Source organism: Rousettus aegyptiacus, unplaced genomic scaffold (assembly GCF_014176215.1).
Source record: "Rousettus aegyptiacus isolate mRouAeg1 unplaced genomic scaffold, mRouAeg1.p scaffold_m13_p_17, whole genome shotgun sequence".
NCBI classification, from domain to species: domain Eukaryota; kingdom Metazoa; phylum Chordata; class Mammalia; order Chiroptera; family Pteropodidae; genus Rousettus; species Rousettus aegyptiacus.
The window spans coordinates 28986441-29011292 of record NW_023416292.1 but is presented as its reverse complement, the minus strand read 5'-3'; the positions used below and the strand labels follow the sequence as shown (position 1 = coordinate 29011292).

General features: G+C 60.9%; 1 protein-coding gene across 5 annotated transcripts in view; it reads right to left on the bottom strand.

The window, feature by feature from the left end:
- The window catches only part of NOTCH2 (notch receptor 2), a 155479-nt gene that overhangs the window by 4790 nt on the left and 125837 nt on the right, over window positions 1-24852 (bottom strand). For all 5 annotated transcript variants that reach the window (XM_036235008.1, XM_036235007.1, XM_036235009.1 and 2 more), the window contains 19 exons: window positions 23195-23308; window positions 20873-20992; window positions 20088-20240; window positions 18400-18628; window positions 17465-17666; window positions 16547-16700; window positions 15454-15638; window positions 14198-14330; window positions 11384-11620; window positions 9032-9144; window positions 7655-8160; window positions 5905-6252; window positions 5246-5388; window positions 4891-5101; window positions 4528-4624; window positions 3082-3250; window positions 2161-2462; window positions 1294-1441; window positions 558-655 (listed from right to left, as the gene is read on the bottom strand). In XM_036235008.1, the coding sequence (XP_036090901.1) occupies window positions 558-655; window positions 1294-1441; window positions 2161-2462; window positions 3082-3250; window positions 4528-4624; window positions 4891-5101; window positions 5246-5388; window positions 5905-6252; window positions 7655-8160; window positions 9032-9144; window positions 11384-11620; window positions 14198-14330; window positions 15454-15638; window positions 16547-16700; window positions 17465-17666; window positions 18400-18628; window positions 20088-20240; window positions 20873-20992; window positions 23195-23308 (3662 nt within the window). The remainder of the gene's footprint in view (window positions 1-557; window positions 656-1293; window positions 1442-2160; window positions 2463-3081; window positions 3251-4527; window positions 4625-4890; window positions 5102-5245; window positions 5389-5904; window positions 6253-7654; window positions 8161-9031; window positions 9145-11383; window positions 11621-14197; window positions 14331-15453; window positions 15639-16546; window positions 16701-17464; window positions 17667-18399; window positions 18629-20087; window positions 20241-20872; window positions 20993-23194; window positions 23309-24852) is intronic.

Sequence of the window (24852 nt, the reverse complement as noted above, 5' to 3'; positions counted from 1 at the left end):
CCCTGGCCAGAGCCACGTAGGAGAGGGCACCGAGCTCATCAGCAGACGGCGCCGAGGGGGAAACGGCAGAAACGAGAGAAAGTCAAAGCGAGCAGAGAAAAAACATGCACAAGAACAGAAAGAGGGAAAAGAGAAAACAACAGAGAAGACGAGCCAGGGAGGGGCGGCGTGGCCCCCAGCTCAGAGGAGGACAAGCCAACGGGACACGTCCCGGTGCTCAGGAGCGGAGAGGAAGCGCAGCAGGAAAGCCGGCGAGCGCAGTGCGGAGAGGCGGGGAGGCGCAGGCCGCGGGGGCAAAGGCCGAGATGGGGACACCGGAGCCCTTTGCGGGACGGCCTGGCGCACGCCGGGGGCCGAGCGGGCGGAGGGCTCGACCGCGACCCTTCCCTGCACAGGCCGCGGCCTTCGCTCCGGCTCCGTGGACCCCGTCCCTGTCCCTCCTGCTCCTCTCTGTGCCTCTGCTTCTCACCGGGGGGCGATGGGAGGGGAGGGGAGGGGAGGCCCCACATTCTGAGGCGCCGCCTCGCCTGCCCCCCGGCTCGGAGCCCGCACCGTACCTTGTTGTCCTGCATGTCTCGGTTGGCCCCGTTTTTCAACAGCAAGAGGGTCGCCTCCACGTTATTGACAGCGGCTGCCCAGTGAAGGGCGGATTTTCCTGCACGGGGAACAGTCGTGTCAGCAGACGGGAGAACGGCGTGGCCTGCTCCCGGTGCGAGCAGGCATCGTCGCTTGCACAGGGGAGTCTTGCGCTTCCCGGAGCGCGGCAGGAAGCCGGTTCTCTGTGGAGGCCCATAGGGCGAACCTGAGCATCGTCTTCCTTTGCTCTGTTCTAGAAATACTTCGGGACAGGCTGTTTATCCTTCAGAAGACTTCTACAGGAAGGGAGCCTTTGTCTACGGCCCCGTCCTCTGTATGGCAGACACTGCGCTGTCACACACTGACGATACCTTTACTACCCACATGCCAGGGTGTATATTTGGGCGAATTTGGTCTAAGTCTTTATAGCAATAGTGGCATGCCAGGAGACCCGCACAGGCAGGCCTTTTCCGAGGTCCAAAACCTGCACTACGAGTCCCTTCTCATCTTTATCCTCAGACCTGCTGCTCAGTCCTCTGAGCTCAGTATGTTACAAGGAAGAGAGAATGAATGAATAAATAAGTGAATGGATGGACGGACGGACGGGCAGTGGATCTGGATCTGAGACGGGTCATTGAGGGTCAGACAGCCATGCTCCCCGCCCCCCCAGAGGCACGCTCTGCAGGTCAGACTCGAACCCCTGCCTCTCGCCCCTACCGTGGTCATCCACCGCGTTCACGTCCGCCTGGCAGCTGATCAGCTCGGCCACCATCCCCTCCACGGCCAGGCGAGCGGCCAGGATCAGCGGCGTCGTGCCGTCATTCATCCTGGCGTCGAGGTCGGTCACTCGGTTGCGGATCAGAATCTACCGGAGGAGAAAGGACGGAGAGGGGGTCACCCGGGTGAAAGGGCGCGACGGAGCCAAGAGGGGAAACGAGGGCCCCACGGCCGGGGCGACGCTGTGAGCTCCTGGGGAAACGACGAGAAATGTCTTGTTATTTTTGTGCCCGAGTTGCTACCGCGGTCCAGCGACAAACGTTTGCTGAACGAATGAATGAGCGAGCGGTCACAGGGGTGCTCCGGAGACGACAGCTCCCGCGGAGCAAAGCACTTCCGCTTCCCACGGAGCGAAGAGGGATGCGGGAGGATGTCGCCACCTCGTGACGATGCACGATCACGGCTCACAACGCTCCCGATTTCCTCCCAAGGGGAAAATAAGGGGGCGCCCAGGGGCACACCCGGCAGGCGCGTCCAGCGTCCAGACCGCCGCCCGGGAGCAGGTGGAGACCCCGGCGGTGAGACGCGCCCGCGGGCCGCAGCTGACACGGCCGCTCGTCGCAGGCACCGCTCCCGTCCGATCTGCGCATGTGCGGGGAGCTCCGCCCGACAGAGAAACGCGGAGAGGAGAACTCAGAAGCCGGTCAGGTCGGTCTCCCCGCCGCCCTGTTCTCCTCCGTCTCACAAGCATGACGCCGCCATCGGCCCCATGCTCTCGAGGATTACGGAATGAACGTAACGGGACGCTCGACGCCCAAAGGCGAGGCGTTCTGGACCCGCGGGGGCCAGCTGCCCCCGTGTGCTCACCTGGAAGACGCCCTGGGCGTCCGCTGCCACCGCGGCGTGCAGAGGGCAGCGGCCCATGTTGTCCTGGGCGTTGGCGTCGGCGCCCGCGTCCAGGAGGCGCTTGGCGGCGTCCGCCCTCGAGTAGCGGGCCGCGAGGTGCAGGGCCATCTCGCCGGTGCGGTCCGTCTGGGCCTGGAGGCTGGCGCCCTGGTAGACCAAGTCCGTGATGATGTTGGCAGAGGAGTCCTCGGCGTCTTCGTCTTCCTCGCTCATGTCTGAGCTGCCTCCTCGGAGAGAAGCCAGCATCAGGGGGGTGCACCCATCTACGAGAAGGAAGAAACCAACAGCACTCAAGGGGGGGAAGGAACAGTTCGACCGGAGGGAGGACATTCCGACGGAAAAGGTCTCGTGCTTCTGGTGCTAACGGGCAGGGCGCTCCTCATTTGCCACCCCCTTCCCTCTGGTAATGTCCTTTCTATGAAGAGTCATGGGGAAGCGAGTCTTTTCAAGCTGGGGGTTCTTCTCTAAGTACAGCCAGCTTTCCTGTTTAAGTTCCTAAGTGTTATGCTACTTTAAAAGGGGCAACGTTTAAAAAATATCCAGTAGTGATAGAACTGTAGGCACTAAGGTATCAGCTAGATTCATTCTCTGTCCTTCTGCTTTGCGGTATTATTTTTCTGTCCTGTTACAACCCCTCCCACGGAACCGGCCCATTTGCTCTCGAGCACGCTGTGTGAGAAGCGATGTGGGGCCCTCCTCGCTCTCCCGCACGAGCTCCTGTGTTCTGCTCGCCTGTATTCCTCAAGCCTTCGTTTCCGCTGGCTGATTTAGTCTGTGACACGGGCAGGGGGCGATCGCCAAGCAGGACGACCAGGGGAATGCCAACGACGCAGAACCCAGCGCAGCCGGGGCCCGGGGCAGGGGGCCGGCGAGGGTGCTGACCTGGGCCCCGGACGTTCACGTCCAGCACGTCCACCTCCTGCTCGGCCTGAGGCGGGGTGAGAGCCAGCGACGGAGTCCTGCGGATGTCTGCGGCCTCGAGGTGCTGCTGCGTCCACGGACGTCGGTCGATGGGGTCGTCGTCTTCTGAGAGCAGAGCCTCATCTTCAGCCTGAAAGGGGAAGACAAAGACGGCTGTCCCCATCGGCCTGGCCAGCCCCGGGAGCCGCGGGAGTGGAGCTGGTCCGGCCAGCACCTCCTCCGGTCCCGCGCCCAGGCCCCTCTGCCCTCCCCACGGCCCTCCCGACGCGGCCCCTGCCCACCTGTCTTGCGACCCGTCCCGCCCGTGGACCCCCAGCATCATTTTCTTGCTTCTGGGCTTTGCGCACACGGTCCCCTCTACCTGCCAAGGTCCCTCCCAATTCCTTATCTGACTGACTCCCACCTGCCTGTCAAATACACACAGACTTTAACTCCTCTTGTTGGTCCTAGAGAGCACGCTCTGCTTACCTCTACCTGACTGACCAGGGGCTCGGTGCTCAGTGGGGACGACACGACTGTCCCCACCACTAGACTCCGAGGTCCCCGAGAGCAGGGGCCGAGCCTGGCTCGCCGCGGCCTCCCGCACTGCACACGGCGCCCAGCGTGCCACGAGCACTCGGGAACTATTTTTCTCAGCAATAGTTACTGTAACGACTTAAAAAGCAGCTACGCTTTGTTGACTATTTAACATACGACAGAAAAGAGGCAAGGCACTTGCCACGGGTGGCTGCATCTAACCCTCACGACCCAGAGGAAAGGATCGTTCTCATCCCCGTTTTATAGACAAGAGTAATTAAGTACGAAGGGGTTAAAATAATCTGCCAGCTACTAAGGAGAAGAGTTTGGGACCTGAGTCCAGTTCGAACTGAGACTCAGCGATGTTCTTGGCCGTCACGCAAGCCTGCATTCCTCGGGCTGCCTTAGACTATCCGTGGGACACACACATGCCCAGCCATGGACGGACGGACAGCCGCAGACAGACGGACGGACAGTCTCCTTTCCACAGCAGCTGCGTCCGGTCTAGCTCTTACGTCTAAGCAGTTTTAGTGTCCTGGGCTGCAGGTGAGAAGCCGCCAACCTCCGTGGCTGCCGGCTTCCTCCCACTGTCCCTTCCAGAAGGAGACGAGCCCAGACGAGACGCGGGAGAGGTCTCGCCACGACGGACGCTGCCGCTTACACGCCTTACTCCGCTGGCGTCCGCACGCTGCCGGAGGCGGAGGCACGTCTGTCACCCCGAGAGTTCTTACTGAAAACGCGCAGCCCCAGGCCGCGGCGACGTGGGACATCACCGCCTGGGCGGCGCGCAGACGGCCGCTCCCCTGTGGGACCCTCTGGCTGCCCCGGGCGGAAATCTGAACGCGGCCGGACGACGGCCGCGCGGTGGCGGGTCTGCCGCGGCCGGCTCACCTTGGCTTTCTTCGCCTGGGGCCCGTCCTCGTTGACCCAGTGCTCACTCGTTCCCGAACCGATCAGATTGGCCTCCGAGACTTGCACGGAAAGGTTTCTGACAGGACAGGGCGAAGGCGAGCCGCGGTCACGTCACCGACCGCCCTCGCGGACATCCTTCCCTTCCCCACCGGCCCGGAGCTTACGGCCAAAGGGCCTGGACACAGGCGCCCGGGCTCCGGCTGCGTGTCGGCCGCGTCCGGGACGCGCGACCACGGCGCGGGGCCCGGGCTCGGACGCTGGGCCCCCCAGCCCCCCTCGGGCTCCCCCGGCCCCCCCAGCCCCCCTCGGGGCCCCCCCGGCCCCCCCGGGGGGCGCTCTCACTTCAGCCCCACGGCGTCCTGCCCCACCGGCTCGCGGCGCTTGTGGTTGCTGGCGTCCCGGCGCAGGGTGAAGCCTTCGGGCAGCCAGAGCGCGCCGTGCTTCCGCTTGCGCTTCGCCAGGATCACCCCCAGCAGCAGGATGAACAGGATGAGGACCACGGCCACGGCGAGCAGGTACAGCAGCTGCGGGGGTCTGGGAGCCACGACCTCACCTGCAGCGCAGGGAGACAGGCGATACACGCCGCCCGGGACACCCGCCGCCCGGGACACCTGCCGCCCGGCCTCGGCTCTGCGCGCGCTGCCCTTCTCCCTTTGCCCCCGGGCGACACCCCCGCCCCCGATCCCGGTCCACTCACTGACGACAGACACGAGCGGGTAGGACAGGGTCCCCTGGATGGCGTGAGAGGCCAGCAGAGCGGCGGCCGCGTCCGTGCTCTTGAAGCACTGGTCCGAGTCCTGGACGCACTGGCGGTTGTCGATCTCCAGAAACACCTTCGAGCTGGGGGTGCCGGGGAGAAGACGAGACGGGGTCAGACGGGGTCGCGTGAGCCTGCCTTCCTCACCTCGGCGCCGGCCGCCCCGGCTCCGCGACGCTGCCTCCTCCGGGAAGAGCTCAGAAATGACAGCACTGTCCCTTTGGGCCCTGAACGCGAATTCCCGCTTAGGGGACGTCGCGCCCTCCTTGAGGGGCTGAGGCCCAGCGCAGGGGAGAAGGCGAGGATGAACACGGACGGCCTCGCCACGCCAGGGGTTCCAGGCGACCCCCGCAAAACACCGAGGTTCTAGCGCCGGAGAGGCCGCCCTGGCGCCCCGCCCGCCTTTGAGGATCCCGAGATCGAGGCAAACCCGCCCCGCTGAACGCAAGTCCTGGGGTGGTGCCTCTGCTGCCCCTGGCGGGCCGCCCCGCTTGTCCGCCCTTTGCATTTTCACAGATCCAGTGGCAACTCCCCCTGTGCGGCAAGGTGCCCGACTCCATAAAATCAAGTTCGGAGAGCCCCGAAGATCGAACACCTACCCGGCCACCTCCTGCTCGTCCTCGCGGGGCAGGGACCTGCGTGCCACCCTCTGCCTCCGCGTGGCGGCGGACCTCTCGCCGTAGTAGGGGTAGACCATGAGGCCGCCCTGGGCGTCCCGTTTGATGCGCAGGCTGGTGTGCAGCAGGGCGCCCAGCGCCCGCAGGAAGCTGCGCGCGTCCTGGAGCAGCTGCTCGGGCGGCAGCAGCACCACCACGACCAGCGTCCCCTCCGCCAGGTTCTCGGGCTGGTCGGCGGCGCAGTCCAGCCCGTCCCAGCCGCACTCCTCGCTGTTGCAGCCCTGGTCGCAGTGGTTGTCCTTGAAGTGGTCTGCGCAGTACTTGTCGTACCTGGGCAGGGGGAGGCGGGGGGAGCACGGGGCTCGGATCAGGCCGCGGCCGCCTGGCTTCGCGCTGGGAACGGCCGAGGATTGTCCTCCCCGTCTTCCGGGGCCCAAGTCGGGGCCTCTGGGAACGCTCGGGAAGCTGTCCGTGAATCTCTCCCGCCCCCCGACGTCGGGGGGTGCATGCGGTCCACGGCCACGACGCCGGGGAGGGCTCCCTGCCTGCGCGACAGACCTCTGCGGGCTCACTCTGCCCTGCAGCTCATAACCTGAGGTCGGATTTGTAAACAAAGCTGCGTCCAGGAAACGGAAATCGGCCGGGTCAGGCTGCCCCTGGTTTTGTACCTACTGGCCCTGGGGAGGTAACGCTGGGCTTTCGGAAGCAGCAGGTGCCTCTCGAATGTGCCCCTCGAAACGGATGCGCAGCCCCCAACCACCCAGAGTCGCCAAACCGAGGACCGTGTCCATCCATATGGCCTATTCCTTTCCCAGCCAAGACCGACCCCAACCGTGGAGGGCGGTGGGGAGACCAGATCTAACCCTACGGCCCCTTTCAGACACCGGGAAAAGGAAACCGAGTCCCCGAACCTAAACGAGACACGAACCGCTTCGCCGGCACCCTCCGCTCCACCCCGCCACCCCCGCCCTCGCCGGCGACCCCTTGGGAAACGACACCGACGCCCTCGCAACGAAGACGGCGGGGACCGAGGGCGGGGCGGCTCTGGCCGGCTCTGGAACCCCCCAGCCGTCGGGTCCCGCACCTGCGAAAGGCCGTGAGCAACACCGAGGCCTCGAGGCCTCGCGAGACTGTCAATTCGTGGGGTCAAATGGGGTGGCTGAGAGGACAGGACGGGCGCCCTGTAAAGCATAAGCGCCCTACCGACAGCAACAGCGACGGGCCGGGGGCTCACGCGGCCCCACGCAGCATGCGCCTCCTGAGAAATCTAGCGGCGGAAACAGGCTCAGGGAAAGGAAGGAAGGACGGAAGGAAGGAAGGAAGGAAGGAAGGAAGGAAGGAAGGAAGGAAGGAAGGAAGGAAGGGGCGGAGAGAGAGAGAGAGGTACAGACCTTTCCGTCCGTCCTGCCGGCGGGGCATGTGGGAGGCGGCCTGACAGTGGCTGTCACCACTTCCGCACGTTACCTCCCACGGGGCCGTGAGAGCAGCAGGTGAGAAGGCAGAAAGAGGCAGAGAGAGGGTGGTTTTGCAATGGGCCCTCCGGGCCCTCCGCCGGCAGGGGGGGCACAGGGCAGCGTGCGACGGGGCAAGGCCGGCGGCAGGGCGCCCGTCTGGAAAGCAGAGGCAGCTCGGGTGGAGCGCCGGAGGGGCGAGGCGCGAGGGCAGGAGACCGAGGCGTGCTGGAGGCAGCCCCCCCCATCCCCCCCCGCGGCCGGGGCCCTGCGGCCCTTACCTGCACGTCTTGCTGCTGCCCTGGCACTCGAAGTTGTCGAACAGGCACTCGGCCGTGTTGCACAGCTCGTCGCACTGGCCGTTCACGTAGTCCCAGCAGGGCAGCAGGGACGAGCAGTTGGCCCAGGGGTCCTCCACGGTGAGGGAGCAGTCGCCTCCGTCCCACTGGCAGGCGTGGCTGTTGCAGGCCTCGTCGCAGACGCCGTCCCGGGCTTTGTCGGCGCAGTACTGGCTCAGGCAGGTGGCGGCCGGGGTGCTGGTGGCGGCCGCGGGGAGCTCGCAGCGGCTGCCCGCGAACGGCGGGGGGCAGCGGCAGGAGTAGTAGGGCGGCCGGCGCTGCGGGGAGCAGCTGCCCCCGTGCTGGCAGGGGCTGCTGGCGCAGCCCCCGCCGCAGTCCTGCGGGCTGGCGCAGAAGCAGCGGGGGCCCGCGGCCGTGGGCACGCACTGCTCCCCTCGGCGGCACTTCACCTGTCCACAGCTGCTCTGGCACCGCGCCCCGGAGAAGCCCTGCGCACAGCGGCGGACCGTGAGGCCAGGGAGGGCGAGGTGGGGCACGCGGCTAAGGCCCCTCCCCGCGGCCTCCGGGGTCGCGTTCTAGGAAGGGACCTCTAAGTGCCCGCGGAGTGGCGCAGATGCCACCGTTTAAGACATCACGTCTAACAGAGCCCGCAGGTCACGGCGGGACGAGGGTCGGGTGACAGTGTGTCTGTGAGCGGCTCCCCCGGCCGTCATTAGCTCACTCGCATAGCGGCTCTATACGGGGACAAACCACACCGGGAGCTCTGCGTCTCGGATAAACGTGCCCACCGTCAGTTCATTCTCATTCTCCCTGCTTAGCCCAGGCCACGGGCACCCACGGGTGTCCTCCGGGTGCCTCCCCACCCATCGTGATTTCTGTTTTAGGAAGGCTTCAGCCTCCGGCAGTGGCAAAAGAGTTTGCACGGCAGATGGCTAACGTCGGGCTGCCTCCCAGTTTAAGCCGCGGCTTGCCTCCCAGGCAGCCCCGCTCGCAAACGCGAGCAGAGCAGCGTCTCCAGCCAACCGTGCCCCAGGCTGGGCCCCGACCCTCCGGCCCAGGACCCAGAGGCCGGGGACAGCAGCCCTGCTCTCCAGGGAACACCCATCCCCAGACTTCCCGGGGGCTTCCTGCGGTGCTTATGAAGACTGACAGGCTCAGCTTAGGGAGCTCGCCGTTTCCGGGAGTGTTATCTTAACAGCTCTGAATGGGAAACTCCGAGTCTTCCGCAGGAGCTAAAGTTAGGAACCCTCCCCACCGAGAGGGCTCCCCGTGGAGCCTGGGAAGACGAGGCCTGCCCTCCGCTCCGAGGCAGACGGCAGGGAAGAGCGCGCGGTCCTCGCGCGGGCGACGCGCACTCACCGGGGGACAGCGGCAGATGAAGCCGTCGGGCATGTTGCTGGCCACGGCACACGTGCCTCCGTTCAAGCAGGGCATCTGGGGACACACGTCGACGAACGTTTCGCAGTGACGACCTCGAGGCGGAAAACGGAAGGGCGTTCAGAAAGGCGGAAGGAATCGCCGCGAGGCATCGACCAGCACGCTGACCGCCGCCCCGGCGCGCGCTGGCCAGGGGGCCAGGGGGCCAGAGGGCCGGAGGGCCGGAGGCGGGGCGCGGGGACAGGGCGGGCGGAGAGAGCGTCGCCGGGTCTCGCTCGCTCCGGCCCGGCCAGGCCCTGGCCCGCGTCGCCGACGCGACAGACGCACCCGGCGCTCCTCCCCGCGGACGCACACGGCGGGGTGGATGCGGAGCACGACTCATGGCATCGAACGAGAAAAACGGCGCCGCTTCTCCTGAAGGCGCTTCGGTGCCCGAGTCGAGAGAAAGACTTAGAGACTGTTCTTAACGTCGTCTCCCTCGTGGGAGAGGCTACGTCGGGCCGGCGCGTATCAATGTGATTTGCACCTTACAGGGAGTTTTCATCTGTGACGTCTCTTTTCGGTCATTTTTTAGCCTTTCTGTAACCTGATCGGCACTGTTTTAGGACACGCCTCAATTTCTTGGAGCAAGTTTTCTCCAGAAACAATTCTAAAACAGAAGGTATCTCACGGCCACCGCTCTGGAATCAGCTGAGCGACCGGAATCGTGGGAGGCACGGGCAGGCAGGTGCGGCTGGGGCCCCTCGGCGGGCAGCAGGGGACAGGCCCCACCTGGCCCGCGTCACCCACGGGAGAGGTGTCTTTCAGAAAGAAATGCAAATAGTGATAATTCTGGCCAAACAGAATCAAGAGGCAAGAGTTAGAGAGGTCTGTGTGCCTCTTTAAATTGCAGCCGCAGCCGCTAACCAAAGGTGGGGCTCAGGCACGCGGGGCTCAGGGTCCTGGGGCCCCTCGAGTCCAGCCCAGCAACAGTATTGCAGAATAATTGTAACCAGTATGCTGGGGCGGGGTGGGCAGGGGGTTCTTTTTCACTGACAAGCAAGGAAAACGCATGAACACCACTTCCTGGCTGGGGGACCCTCACCCAAGGTGGTCCCCCCCATTCCTCCCTTCACCTGTTTCCCCCTTGCTTTGTAGGGAGGTGCCCGTTGGGGTCCTAGATAAGGCGGCCTCAGAGGCAGCGAAGCCAGCAGAGCCGGCTCGGCCTCTGGCGAACAGGAGGCCGCAGGCGGGCTGCCCACGCGCCTCCTGCCTCCGCGGGCCTGACGCCGCGCCGGGCCCCGCGTCCAGGCATCTTTCATGTCGCAAGTCTTTGTGAAATTCCCAAGTTCTGAAAGGTCACACATCTTTCAGAGTGGAAGAAGGAGGTCTGGCGACGGGCCCAGGACGTAGCCCCGTCCAGCTTGCCACGCTGTCAGTATGGGGACCGCGGCACCCGCTGTCTGTCTCCCGAGGGCTGGTGTTATGGCGCAGGAGCCGCACCGACCCCAGAAATGCTACACGGGTTTCTAAGTCGAGTATCTGACGATACTGCCATAGTTTGACATGAGCAACTGTTTTCGTCACCAAACTGCCCTTTTCCGGAAGTAGCCAGGAAGTGCCTGTGACGAGGCCCCGGTTCCGAGGCCACACGCAGTCACCATCACGCTCTGGGATGAAGAAACGCAGCTCGAGAAACGGCCGGGAGCGTGGCCAAGCCTTAGCCCCAGGGCCATGCGCGACCCCCGCAGCCGCCCCGTCCACGCCCTCGTCAGCTGGTTAAACACACCCCGACCGGGACCCACTGGGAGACCCGGAGCCTCTGTGGGGCCCAGAGGTGAGAAGGAGGTCACCATGGCGGTGACGTCTCGGTAAGTCAGGTCCTTACGCGCCAAAGCAAGGCAGAGTGACGGAACCAGAGTTAGAGGTAAAGGTTCCTGAAAACAAAACGCTGTTCTGCTCAGAGGAAGAGTTCTGGGGGTGGACGGTGGGGGTGGCCGCACCACGGGCCAGATGCACCGGGCACCGAGCTGCACGCCGGAAAACGGGGTGTTCTTCCCGCATTAAAAAGGGTTACTTTGCTCAACTACCCCCAACGTTCCGTTTCTTTTTTTACGTTTCTGCTAAGTCAGTGTATGACAAAAGAGAAAACACGTCTCGGGAGAAATGGAAAGGTAGAGCGTGATTGTAACGTGCAAGGAGCGAGCACAGGCCCGAGAAAGAGCCGGGCCCTGGACTCGGGCTGGCCTGGTTTTTCGCGTCTGAGGGAAGCCTCGCGAGGGTCTGGGCGGCGTCGCACGGGACCCGGGTCCCCGTCGTCCGCCCCCCCGGGGAGCCTGGGGGCGGGGTGCTCACCGGTGAAGGCGCTGCGGCAGACACACCGGTAGTCGTTGACGAGCTGCACACAGTCCAGGCTGCCCTCAGAGCTGCAGGGGCTGGACAGGCACTCGTTGATGTCCCCCTCGCAGTGCGCCCCGGCGAAGCCGGGCAGGCAGCGGCAGCTGTACCCCCCGATCCTGTCCACGCACTGCCCGCCGTTGAGGCAGCGGGGGCCCCGGGCGCAGTCGTCGACGTTCTCTTCGCAGAGCAGGCCTGGAGGAGGGTGGAGAGACAGACGGTTAGGACGGGCCCCCCGGCGGGGACGGCCGCCCTCGCTGGCACCGTCATGACCGGGCAGGTGGCACCCCTCGCTCTGCGGCGGGCCCCTGCGGGCCGGGCGGGGCAGGGCCGGGCGCGCTCCTGAGCCACGAGCACCCCCATCCCCCCAGCGGCCGGTGGGAACGAAGGGCAGCGTACACCCGGAGCAGAAGAACAGGCCTGACGCTCTATCTTCAGAGAAAGCAGCGGGAAAGATAAAAACATCTTTCTGTTTGGCTTCTACGCACACAAAGAAATTCTGACGCGTGCATGAAAAACAACTCTAGAGAGATACACAAGAACGTTTACAAAAAAAAGTGGGGGTTACTTGCTCGTGGGAGAGAGAACCAGGGGGATGCATGCTTCTCTGTGTGTGTGTGCGTTTTTGTGTAAAATTGTGGACCATGTGCAGGGAGTACCTACTCAAACCAAACAGAAAGCCAGAAAGTGGAAACACGTAGTAGAACCAGCACGCGCGCCGACTCTCACGGAAGCGTCTGGTATGAGGCTCCGCTGGTGAACGGACGTGGACGCCCCCCTCCCATCGGAATGGAGCGAGCGGCAACGGACTCGCCTCACGAGTGCGGATGACGAGCTCGGCCTCGGCCCGAGGGCCAGGTAGCAGGGGCAGGCAGAGCTGCTGCGGTTAGCCCTTGGCCGGGGACCTGGACGCGCCCCCAGACCAAGAGCCCACGCTCAGGAGCGAAGGGATGACAACGGTCATCGGGTAACTCACGGCGGAGTCGTGGGCCTTGGGAATGGCCTGTCGTGTTGACCGAGCCGGGAGAAATAAATGCGTGGCACACACCTGGCCGCACACACGCGGTGCAACAACCCAATGAGCTGTGCGTACGGTGAACTCAAAGAGACCCGCACGTATGCGCGCTAGAACCGATCCGTCCCGGGACAGAGAGAGAATGCTGAAAAGTACCGAAGAGAGACGCAGGGCTCGCAAGAGATCCCCCATAAGTTTACGAGCTGAAATCTCATTGAAAAACATGCAGGTCGAAAAGCAGGGGGGTGCCAGAGTCGGGGTGCCGGAGTGAAAGGCTGGTGGATGATCACAGCACAAGGGTCCTCGAAGCCAGGCTTCACGCACGCTCAGGAGACAGAAAGGCTGTTGCCTGAGAAACGGTCACCCTCAAACCACCTCTCATCACTGAGAGGTTCGGGGAGTGGCGGTGATTTTAGCGGCCCGGGAGCCACCCACGTGGTCACCCGCACGTCCCAGTCTCCCCGGGAGTCAGGTCGAGGCCACGTTACTCATTCTGGCCAACAGCGTGAGCAGTGGCGACAGCCGTGGCTTGCAGGCGGGGGCCGTGGGCGCCGCTGCAGGACCCGCGGGCCTCGCTCTGCCCCTGCTCAGAGGCCCCGGAGGCCCGGTGTTTCAAATCACCCGTCTGAAATACAGACAGAGGTGGCCCAACACACTCAGGGGTGGGTGACAGAACGACATCAAAACGAAACCCCAGAACGCTTTGTTGTGTTAAGCCGCCGAGATCTGCTGTTTCATTTGCTGCCTCTGGAATCACAGCTGTGCCCAACGGGACAATTATTCAAAGGAACAAACTAACAACGAACCGAAGCTGACTCCTAGTTCTCTTTCAACTACCGATTTCTAGAGCAGAGAACAACGCTCCTTTTCATGGGACAAGTCGAACATTCACAGACTCGTTTCTCTTTCGTTTTCTCTTCCCCTTTAACCTCATTGCTCAGTAACCGGCCTACTTGTGGGGTCTTCTTCTGTTTAAATTCAGCCGCGCTCTGAACTCGGGGAAGGTGAATTATCCACCTTTGGTGACACAAGGGTCTAAGACGGTATAAACGCATCCCGATGCCCTGTTCTCTTTGACACTGAGGATGGATTTCCCGCCGCTGGGGACGGCCTCTTACGTTTTTCTCCCCAGGCTGCTCAAAGCAGGTGCCGCTGGGCCTTCGCCTCTGCTAAGACACGCTCGCTCCTCCGAGCGCCTTCTAGGAGACCGCTCGGGGTGGGGATGCGGGGTCAGGGGCCGGGACACGGCAGAGTGATGGCTCCACCCTCCGCGGTTTCTGGCTGGGTCTCAGTGGGCCTCGCTGTGGCCGTAGGCCACCAGCCTCCTCCCCTGGGCTCAGGGAAACAGGCAACTGTTTTCATTCGTCCGTCCTTTCACCTCATGGAGGCAAAACCTGGCGAGTTCTAAAAAGCACGTAAGCTGCTAAGTGTAAATTACTGATGCGAGAAGCCACGGGTCGTCTTCCCCGGAGGCTCCGAGAAATCGTGCTAAATAACCGGGCTAATTCTGTTGCGACATCTCATCGTATCCTTTCCACATTCTGTGCTGCATGGAACAACCCAGTGTCTCCCAGAGCCAGGGAGCCCCGAGAACCCGAGTCGGAAGCTCGGAGCCGGGCGGGAGGGGAGAGAACGACCCGGTCTGAACGCCCGGGGTTCGGAACTACACATGTTCGGTTTTCTCAAACCCCCCCCGACAGGAAGGCTGGCTTCATAGCTCAGAGAACCCCCCGGGCGAAGGGCGGCCGGTCTCCTACCCCGGGTGCCTGGCGGGCAGGAGCACTTGAAGTGGTTCACCAGGTCGATGCAGGTGCCTCCGTTCTGGCACGGCTGGTTCTGGCACTCGTCCACCTCGTACTCGCAGTTGACACCCTGGTAGCCCGGGACACACTGCCGGGAGCAAGCGAGAGAGCACAAGACACGTCGGCGTGGGGCTGGAGACGGGGAGCGCAGGGGAGGCCACTGCGGCTGCTCCCGCCCCGCCCGGCGGCCGTCCTGGGCCCAGCTGCCGGCGGCCGCCCCGCCCTGACCCCTTCCAGCCACCGGAGCCACTTTTAAGGGGAGGCAGGGGCTGAGTGTGGAGGGGGCGTCTCGGATGTGACCCCTGTGCAGGACTGTGGCCTTCCTGTGTGCAAGTCTTCTCATCTTTAAGATACACATTTCTGTGCAGGACGAGGGTCCTGCGACTCAGCCAAACGGCCCGCGTGGGCGGGAACGAGGACCCTGCGTTTACTGAGCTCCGGGCTCACGGAGCTACATGCGTGTGTGTGAGACGCTGGTGGAGACGAGCCGAAGGTAGGGGGCGGGGCTCGTGAGCGGCGGTCGGTCTCAGGGTTCGAGGGGTTCCACGGCCGATCAAGAAAAAAGATACGGATGCCCACGGTGGCTTTATGTGAGCATCGCTTTGACAGGTCTGCATATGGGGGGGGGGCCCTCATAGCATGAGCTCAAACAAGTGGGGGGTGGAGGAAGTAAATAACCCAAGGCAAATGCGCAGAGGCCGACTTCGGCTCATTCACGCGAAGCAGAGAAACAAAGCTTTCTCAGCGCTGCGTGGTCCCGGGGACTGGTATCAAAGTCAGGCCTCTGGGATCTTCTTACTACCTCGCTTGACCCATTATTAGCCCGGCCCCTAAAAGACACACAGCTCCTCAGACGCCCCCACGTCACACTGAGCACGGTGCGGCGCGGAAGAGGCCGAACAGCGTGGTTTCTGAATGATCAGGTGATGGGCCAGCGACTACGTAAAGGTGGCGTGGGTCAAAGGGGCATCCCTCAGAGCGGCTTCCCCTCTGCCACCTGTCACTGGGGGCCGTGGCTGGGTGGGCCCGTGACACGCACTCTGGCCGTGAAGACCGGCTCTGAATCCTATGACGACACCCGCTGGAGCTGTCGACCTACCACGCAGCGGGACTGAGAGAAACGGCGATCAGTAAACGCCGTGACGGCGGCTGGCGAAGAAATAAAGAGGATGCACAAACTTGTGAAAACGAGACCCGGCCGGCCTGCTCACCTCGCACCCGTACCCTCCGATGAAGTCGCTGCAGGTGGCGCCGTGCTGGCAGGGGTGGGACGCGCACTCGTCCAGCTGCTCCTCGCAGTAGCTCCCCGTGTAGCCCAGGGGGCACTGGCAGTGGTGCGAGCGGCCGGCGTTGATGCAGACGCCCGCGTGCTGGCACAGGCGGTCGGCGGGCAGGCCTGGGGGCGCCGGCGGGGGGACAGACGTCACGGAGGAGCGCGGGGCGCGGCGGGGCCCGAGCGGCCGGCGAGCCAACCTCATTCCTGCCTAGTTCACGGCCCGCGCGGCACCGGGTATGTATCGACAACACACGGGCCCCAAGAGCGGAACGGGCTTCGTTTCGTTTAAGATAATTTCTTTTTTTTATGTTACAGTTGACTCAATATTATATTAGTTTCAGGCGTATAATGTCATGATAATTTGATATTGATATACCTGATGGCGTGATCACCACAATAAAGGCAGCCACCATCTGTTACATTATTACGATGTTGTTGACTACATCCCCTAGGCTGTACCTTACGTCCCTGTGACGTTTACTTCCTCACCGAAGCTGGTCCCTCTCGGTCCCCCTCACCTTTGTGACCCGTCGTCCTCCCTCGCCCCTCCCCTCCGGCAACCCTCAGTTTGTTCTCTGTGTCTATGAGTCAGTGTCGGTGTGTTTGGTTTTTAAACGTTCTACGTATAACGGAAGCCACACGGTGTTTGTCTTTCCCCATCCGACTGATTTCACTTGGCATGATACCCTGTGGATCATCCGTGTTGCTGCAACTGGCTGAGTAACGTTCCATGGTGTAAATCTGTGTGCCACACTCAAAAACACACCTACGCCCGTGTTCACGGTGGTGCGATTTACGACAGCCGACACCTGGAAGCCGCCTGCGTGCCCCTCGACAGATGACCGGGTAAAGACGACGTGGCATGCAAACACGTTTCTCTGCGGAATCTCTCAGCCTCTCCCTCTGCCCTCTCAGCTTCCGTCTCAGACCCTTCCTCGTGACCCCACGATAGCCACACCTGCCCCTAAAACGCTGCTGGTCGGTGAACGCTTCGGGGAGTGGCCCGCGCCCGAGGGGGCAGAGCTCACCTCTGCGGGAGGCCGCCACCTCGCAGGAGACGTTGGGCACGTCGCAGTAAGCACCAGTCCACCCGGACGGACACAGGCACCAGGACTCGGCTTTCTCCTGGATGCAGGTACCTTTGTTTTTACACGGGGACCGACTGCAGAGGTTCACCATGGTCTGCAACGCAGGCAAGCAGATGCGTCAGCATCCACACGGCGGAAACGAACAGAAACGAACAGAAGAAATCAAAGAAAAGTGCACTAATAACAGTAGAAATAATAATGACGACAATAATAGTGATTACAATAATACTAAAAGGCCCGCACGTGAGCTTTGGCCTAGACCCAGCGCTCCCAGGGAATCCAATCATCTGATCTTGTCCGAGCCCCTTCGCTCCGCTTTTTAAAAAGTTATTACCACAGAAGCTTAAGGAGGTGAGAAAACCCAACAGTTAAGTTATTCCCTATGTCACGATCACGTCTTGACAGATGGCCTGTGGGGACCTTCCCAGCTAAGGGACGACACATACGGGTCCTCGTATGTGTGAATTTCAGAGACATGGGAATAGTTTGGTTTAGAGGACGTTACCGCACTGTGAGGTGCGGTAACCGCGGTCACGAGCCCTCGGATGTGCCTGCCCTGCACGGTCTGCGTGCTCCGACTGCTCTTTGTTCCCCTTTTTGTGTTTCCAGCGTCAGCGACAGCGATGTGCTCACCCCCACACGTCTGCTGTTCTGGGTCAGCCGGTTACAACTATGTCGTGTGCGCAACTCCGGACGGTCTTGCTAGTGTGCCCATTGCTAGTGTGGCTATTGCTAGTGAACCCACCGGCTATGAAGAAGTTACCCGGGTAAATCTCGGGGACACCCCTGAGGTCCAGAAACAGGCGCGGCACTCTGCGACTCCGAGGGAGCGGGCCGAGTGCGACGGAGCTGGATTACCTCGCAGCTTTTCCCGGTGTAGCCCAAGGGGCAGGTGCAGCGGTAGGTGCCCAGGCCGTCGACGCACACGCCGTCGTTCAGGCACGGGTGGGAGTCGCACTCGTTGATCTCGTGCAGGCAGAACGGGCCCGTGAAGCCCACGGGGCAGAGGCAAGAGAAAGCGTTCACCCCATCGACGCACGTGCCGCCGTTGAAACAGGAGCTGGGAAGCGGACGGGGCAGCGACACCGGCTGCGTGAGCCGGTGCCTCTGACCCGACGTTTGGAAAGTAAGGTCCCTGGGACCTGGGGCGTGACAGGCGCAACGACTCCGAGCGCCCCAGACTCCCGCGTCCAAGAGGTTCTACCTTCCGCCAGCTTCCTTTCCACAAACGAGCGGCCCAAAAGGCTGAGCTAATCAGGGATTCCCAGAGAACGTGACAGCTCCCAGATTCTACTCAGACCTCTGTAGTGCTCCACGTAGCGTATTTTAGTTTCTCCTTAAGTCAGTTTAACTTATAAGGAAAGTGCTAAACAGAGAGCTCGTGACCCCCGGATTTCCTTTATGAGAAACAGAACAAACTGTTGATAATAAAAGAAAAAGCAAAAAAACACAAAAAACTCCCAGAAATTAAAGAATGAGGACAAGTCTGCAAAGAATCAGGAATTTTTAAATCGTCAACTAAAATGAACAAAAGGAGAATGAATCACAACGACAGCTCTCTCTGTTCCCGAAGCAAGGCATAAACGATGGTCCACCCCACTCGGCTTGTCGACCCCTGACCTTTGACCTAACTACACGTCTACAGGGAATGAGGAACTGGGCAGGAGGAGATGGCGGTGGACCGGGACCGGGTGGAGCCCTGTCCCCGCCGCGCGAGCCGGGTGCTGTGCCGCGTCCTTCCCAGCCCTTCCTCCCCTTCTCCCGCGACGGGGCCTGCGTCGCGGGCCGCTCACCTCTCGGTGCACTCGTCGAGGTTGTTCTCGCAGTGGACGCCCTCGAAGCCCGCCTGGCACTTGCAGGTGTAACTGTTGACGTAGTCGGAGCAGGTCCCGCCATTCCTGCAGGGCTCGCTCAGACACTCGTTCACGTCTGTCTGGCACTTGTCCCCCGTGAAGCCCGGAAGGCACAGGCAGGAGAACGCATTCACCCCGTCCGCGCAGGAACCTCCGTTCTGGCAGGGATCTGAGCCGTCGCACACGAGAGAGTTAGAGCTCTGAGGGGCGGCGGCAGTCTAACCCTACGCGCGCGAAGGCGGGCGACCGGGACCGAGTCACCCTAAGAACGGCGACAATTCTGACTCTTCTGCACTTGTCCTTTTGCTCACGTCTGTTTGCTCCGACTCCTCCACAGTCATAAGACTGTCATCGGTCCCCCACGGGTTTGCAAATCAAATATGCACCCCAACACACAGAATCTCAGAGACGTCAATCAAGATTCTCAACAGGTGTATGTGGTGGTGCAGTGGGTGGAAAGGACAGAAAATATCTCAGTCGGCCCCTGTGCTGACGGAGCTTCCTTCTCCCCTTTCCTTCTCCCCTTTCCTTCCTCCTTCTTTCCATTCAGCCTTCCTTTTCTGTTTTTGTTTTTTAGATTTAGGTAGAAGCAGGAAACAAAGTTTTAAAAAAAATTTTAAGCATCACATAGCTCGATCTTAGAATGCTTTACACCTGTGCCGGTCAATCGACAAACTCTGAGCTGCCGTCACGGCACTACTGCCCTCTGCAATTTAGATGTCACTACAAATCAGAACGGTTAAATTAAAAATGAGGAATCGCGCCCAGTGTTCCTGAGCGCGTGGCTTAACTGAGCCTCTCATATGAGGCTTGTGGGAACAAAGATGGTACAGCCACCTTGGAAAACATTTGGCGAGTCTGGAAAAAGTTAAGCGTGTATCTACCACATACTTAATCTAGCACCTGGGGATTTTCTCAAGAGAAATGAAATCGCATGCCCACACAGCCTCATTCGCAGCAGCTGTACCTGTAATACCTGTAAGATGCCCCAACTGTAACAAAGCCCAATGTCCTACTAGTGAGTTGTACATCCACACAACGGGAAACAAGTCCGCAATAAAACAGAACGAGCTCTGAATATGTGAGTCTCAAATCACATGCCGAATGGTTGGATCCCAGTCCCTCTCCCGCCAAAGAAGTCTGTATTATATGATTCCATTTATATAGAATCGTGAAAAATGCAAACACACCTGTATGGACAGAGGTTGGTCCCTGGTCGTCTGGGACAGGGAAGAGAGAATACTTTTAGGGGGATGGATGTGCTCGTTATCTTTGAACGGATGGTTTCAGTCGTCATGTGTCGAAACTTACTGAACTGTGCATTTTAAACCTGGTGCTGCAGTATACGTGTTACTGGTACCTCAGGAGTTGTGCTATCACGCACTGGGCCCCCTTTGTCAATGAACTGATCAGTAAGGGGATGCTCACCGGAGAGCCCACGGCCTCACCTCCTACGGCTACTCCTACATCTCCCGAATACACACTTTAACATTCCTGAGGTTTAAGACGCAGGATGGAGCACTGGCGTGGCCAGTCCCAGCGCCGGGAGGCGGCTGCGTCCACCGAGCTCTGCCCGGCTCCCCGTGCGCCCCCCCGCCGGGGGCGCGGGCGCTGCCCGGCACACTCACTGGCCAGGCAGTCGTCGACGTCCTCCTCGCAGTCCAGGCCGCTGAAGCCAGGGGGACACTCGCACACGTAGCTGCCCTGGGTGTTATGGCAGAGCCCGCGGTTCATGCAGGGCTTGGAGACGCACTCGTCGATGTCAATCGTGCACCGCTGACCTGGAAGCACAGGGGCCACGCGCCGTCTGGTCTTTGGGAGCCGATGCCCGCGGAAGTCCGTGTGGGGCGGAGGGGCTACTCCGAGCTGCTCTGGGAGGTCCCTGGGGTGGAGGGGGCTACTCCGAGCTGCTCTGGGAGGTCCCTGGGGTGGAGGGGCTACTCCGAGCTGCTCTGGGAGGTCCCTGGGGTGGAGGGGGCTACTTGGAGCTGCTCTGGGAGGTCCCTGGGGTGGAGGGGGCTATTCCGAGCTGCTCTGGGAGGTCCCTGGGGTGGAGGGGGCTACTTGGAGCTGCTCTGGGAGGTCCCTGGGGTGGAGGGGGCTATTCCGAGCTGCTCTGGGAGGCCCCTCAGGCTTCTGAGGCCCTGGCAAGCTGCGGCCCAGGTGCTAAAATTCCCCGGACAGCACAGCTTCATACTCGAGTTGGAGTCCTGCAGCCACTAGGGGGCGCCACAGGCATGCCAAAGGGACGGCTTCTCCTGCCCAGCCAGCAGCTCCTGCACGAGGCCCAGGCTTGCTTGGGACAAAGGGGCCAGCCCGCCTCCCTCGCAAGCCCTGGGCTTCCCCGGCCATCTGATGACCTGGCTGACCACCTTGTTCAGAACTTTCGGTTCCTCCACCCCCGTGCGGTTACCTTGCCAGCCAGGAGCGCACAGGCAGGTGTAACTCTCAAAATTTGGTGACTCTTTGCAAACGGCAGCGTTCTCGCAAGGGTTGGGGGTGCAGGGAGCCAACACGGTCTGACAGTTTCTGCCTGTGAAGCAAACGACAGAGTGCGTGACTGAGAACTAGCCCGGGAAACGGGAGGAAGTTTCCCCAAACGCTCCGACGGGGTTCCGAGCCTTGGGGCCCCCTGAGAGCGCGAGGCCTGGTCCGGAGCGTGGCGGCGACCTGACTGCGGACGGCGCGGCCCCGGGCAAGTCGCCGCTCCCCTGAGCCTTCCGCTTCAGGCAGTGAAGTGGGAACCAGAACAACGTCCTCGTCAGCACGGAGCCCGCGCACAGTGCGTCGCCTGCCGGGCCACCGTCCCCGTCACGCTGTCATCCTCGCCACCTGGACACCCGCATCGACCGGGAGCGGCGGTTTCTGCGTCTCCACGGCTAAGGCTCAGCTGCTCGGCGGCCCGGCCACACGGACCCCCTTCGTGCGAGCGGGGGGAAGCGACGACATGGTCTCTTACACCCCACGACCCCCGCCGGGCTGTCCCAGAAGGCAGCGGGGCTCGTCTGAGGCCGTCGGGGCCGGAAACGGAGAACTAACCCTGACTGCCTAGCGATGCGTCTCCTTAAACTGATGGTGACATCTGCCCGCCAACATCTACTGGCTTAGTACGCTGAGCACGAGCTTCCAGCAAAGAAAAAAAAAAAAGCTTTAATTAAAACGGAGATGAGATAGTTTTTAAAGTCAAGTTACAACTAACTGAATTTAATTTTTTTATCTTAAAATTCTGTATTCAGGAAGAAAAAAAATTACCACAGATTTTGACCAATATCCGTCACCGGTTTTTAACGTGTCTGGTCGGAACACTGAGTCACGAGGGAAGGCGATGTTGCTTAATTCCCTCAGGGCCAGACTCAGGGCATCTAGAATGCTCAGCTATCCTCAACAAGGAAATTTTAATCTCCAGAGGCTGTCAGCCTAATATAATTTCTCAAAGTTCACATGTAGTAAACTCTTTTCTTGGGATCCTAATTGGAAGAAAAGCCGACAGCCAGAATATAGTCAAAAATTCTTACAATATCGGAATCGCGAGAAGACAAAATAAATACTTTTGAGATGAGCCGTGCACCTAGGTGGCACTCAGGGAAGCCGGCGGCGGGGCCCCGGGGGTGACCGCGGCTTCCGGCCCCCGCAGCCGTCGGCTCGCAGTCTCTACGCTGGAGGCGAGAGGACCCTCTCCCCAGCAGCAGGATGACCAGCGCTGTCACCACGGAATGCTGCGGTGCCTCTGTCTGTGGCCAGCCCGGACCTCTGCTAACTGGGACTTCACCGGCCGGGCTGGCCGGGTGCAGTTTTCCCACGTGAAGACTTCTCCTCACGCGGGGCAGGGGTCAGAATGTCGCCTCAAGCCTTCCATGCTTTTTGGCCACTCTGTCACTCATCAGCCACTCAAGAGTCACTCCCAACAGCGACTATGAACAGCCCAACACTGCAGGGAAGTAGGGGCCCAGCATGCTGCACACGGAGGGGCCATGCAAAGCCAGCGTCCACGTTTCTGTTCCGTTCCCCCCAAAAGGAAAAGAATGGACGGCAAGGAGGTCAACACGCCACACGAGCGCAGCCAAGCGCGAGCCGGCAGCGGCGGGCGGAACGCAAAGGAACGTCCACGCACATTCCTCGAACGGCACCTGACACCAAGAACACCTGCTGGGGGCGCCCGCGTCTCCCGTGTGCGCTCGCCGTCCGGGCGGCGCCGCCGTGGAGGGCACGCAGTGGGACTGGAGGCGGGGAGAAGAGTGGAGGTTAAGCGGACGAGCTTCGGATCCAGAGGCTCGGGGCAAGCCCTGGACCGCCCCCTCGCCCGCGGGGCCGCCAGCAAGCGACCTGTCCACCTCAGCTTCCTCCTGCCTACGCTGGCGGCAGGGACTTCTACTCTGGAACTACCGTGAGCGCTAGTGAAGAATCCAGAGTGGATAAAGCGTCTGGCACAAAGTAAACTACCCATCTCGGGGAGCTGCGACTGGCAAGCCTACGGGGCGGGCCGTGAAGGCCCCGGGCTCCTCCGAACAGTGGGCGAAACCCTCAGCTGCGCGTCCGCGCCGGCCACACAGAATTAACTGGAAATGTCGAACCCGGACGTACAGAGAAGGCACGTGAGCTCCCCTCGCATCGAGGAAGGCCGCTGGCGCCTCCAGGCCAGGCAGCGCAGGCAGGGCGGGCTGACCGGGGGGCGCCGCCGCCCCCAGAGCCCGTCTCGGACCCGCGAGGTCGCACTGCCCCTCCCCGCAGCACTCACCCGTGTACGGCAGGGCGCAGTGGCAAGTGTAGCCGCTTACGTCATCCAAGCAGGTTCCCTGGTTCAGACACGGGTTCGAAGCACATTCGTTGATATTCACCTGACAGTTGTAGCCTGTAGACAGACAAAGGAGAAAAAACCAAAGCCAGTGAAACGGTCCGTAGCCTCCTCGTCATCTCAAATGCTAAGCAACCCTTTCAGCAGCAAACACGGAACACCGCAGAAATTGCCTTCGTCTCCACCAGAACACCTGTTCGCTTGTTTCCATGACAAGTCCCGACACACAGAGTCTGTCAGTAAAGGACAGTGTTTAATTGGTCAACAAAGATGAATGGAAGAACGATAGATTCTAACAGCCTGAAAGACTAATGCATCTCCAAATACAGCACAAGTGATTTCTCAATAACGGGCCAAGATGTTCATCAAGGATAAAAACCTGCTGCTATAGGTAAATATAAGCTCCTTCTATACAAAGCCTCTGGCCAGGGCTTAAAAAGGAGTTGTAAGCTATCACGGGACAACATTTCAAGTTCATTAGTCAAAGCCCCTGAGCTATGTGGCCTCTTTCAGAAGCAGGGCCTCTGCCGCTGACGCACCAGCTCTTCCTGAAACCACCGAGGGGTGTCCCCTGATCCCGGACACGGAATCAGCCCCGCTAAGAGAAAGAGGAAAGCGAAAAGCCATTAATGGGGCTGGGACGGTCCCCAAATATCACACCGCTCTGTATCTTCCACAGGGCCTGCCCGGCATGGAGCTTTACAACGGAGGGACTTGAGCACCAGGCAGACTGGGGGGACCCGGGAGAACGGAGGTCTGGCTGCTCAACAGCCACATGACTACGATCGGACGCTCGGATTTTCGTTTTGTGTGTTGATCAGCGAGCCTCAATGAGATGAAGCAATAAAAGTTCTTTTAAATCTCTCAGTTTCATTGCAAATGTAATGTACTGGTAAATGAATAACGAAAAGACAGTTTCGGAAATTTTTCAAGTAATCGAATAAAGTGACTCTGAAACACGCTGATGATTCACAGTCGCCTGGCCCGATTTTTGAGTGGGGAACTCAATGACTAAGTGAACGGCGGAGAGAAAATGTAAATGATTTACCCACAGAGTTCTCTCTCGTGAGTTTCCAAGAGAAAATCGATTGTAGAACTACAAGAGTGATAACTCAAAACATGGTGAGTTTCACAAAACCCGCCATTGTGCATTTTTTCCCCAGAAGGCCACAGGTTGACTGTATGTCTGAGAACGCCTCACTGTGTGTGAGAATTTGCGGGGAGGGTTTTGAACACACGGATTCCTCCACGATATCGATGCTATCAAAACCACAGGGGGACAATATTTGCATTCTACTGCCAAATTCTCTCGAATTATTATAAAACCGAGCCGCTTACGGTGAGAAGGCCTGTCCGAAGTGGAACATGCGAAGTCCTAGCTGCTCCCGCAAATGCTACTGTGTCAAGAGCTCGCCTCTCTGCTAGGCTGAAAGGAGACTCTAGATCTGCTATGTTTTCATTCCCTAAGTGTCTTATAAATATTAAGTGCTCAAAATGTGTTTGCTATGTGAATAAATGGGGGGTGGGGGGTGGGGAGGGAAAGGAAGAACTGTCCAGCAGTGTGCAACAGCAGAAGGTCGAGAAGGGGGGTGGGAATGCAC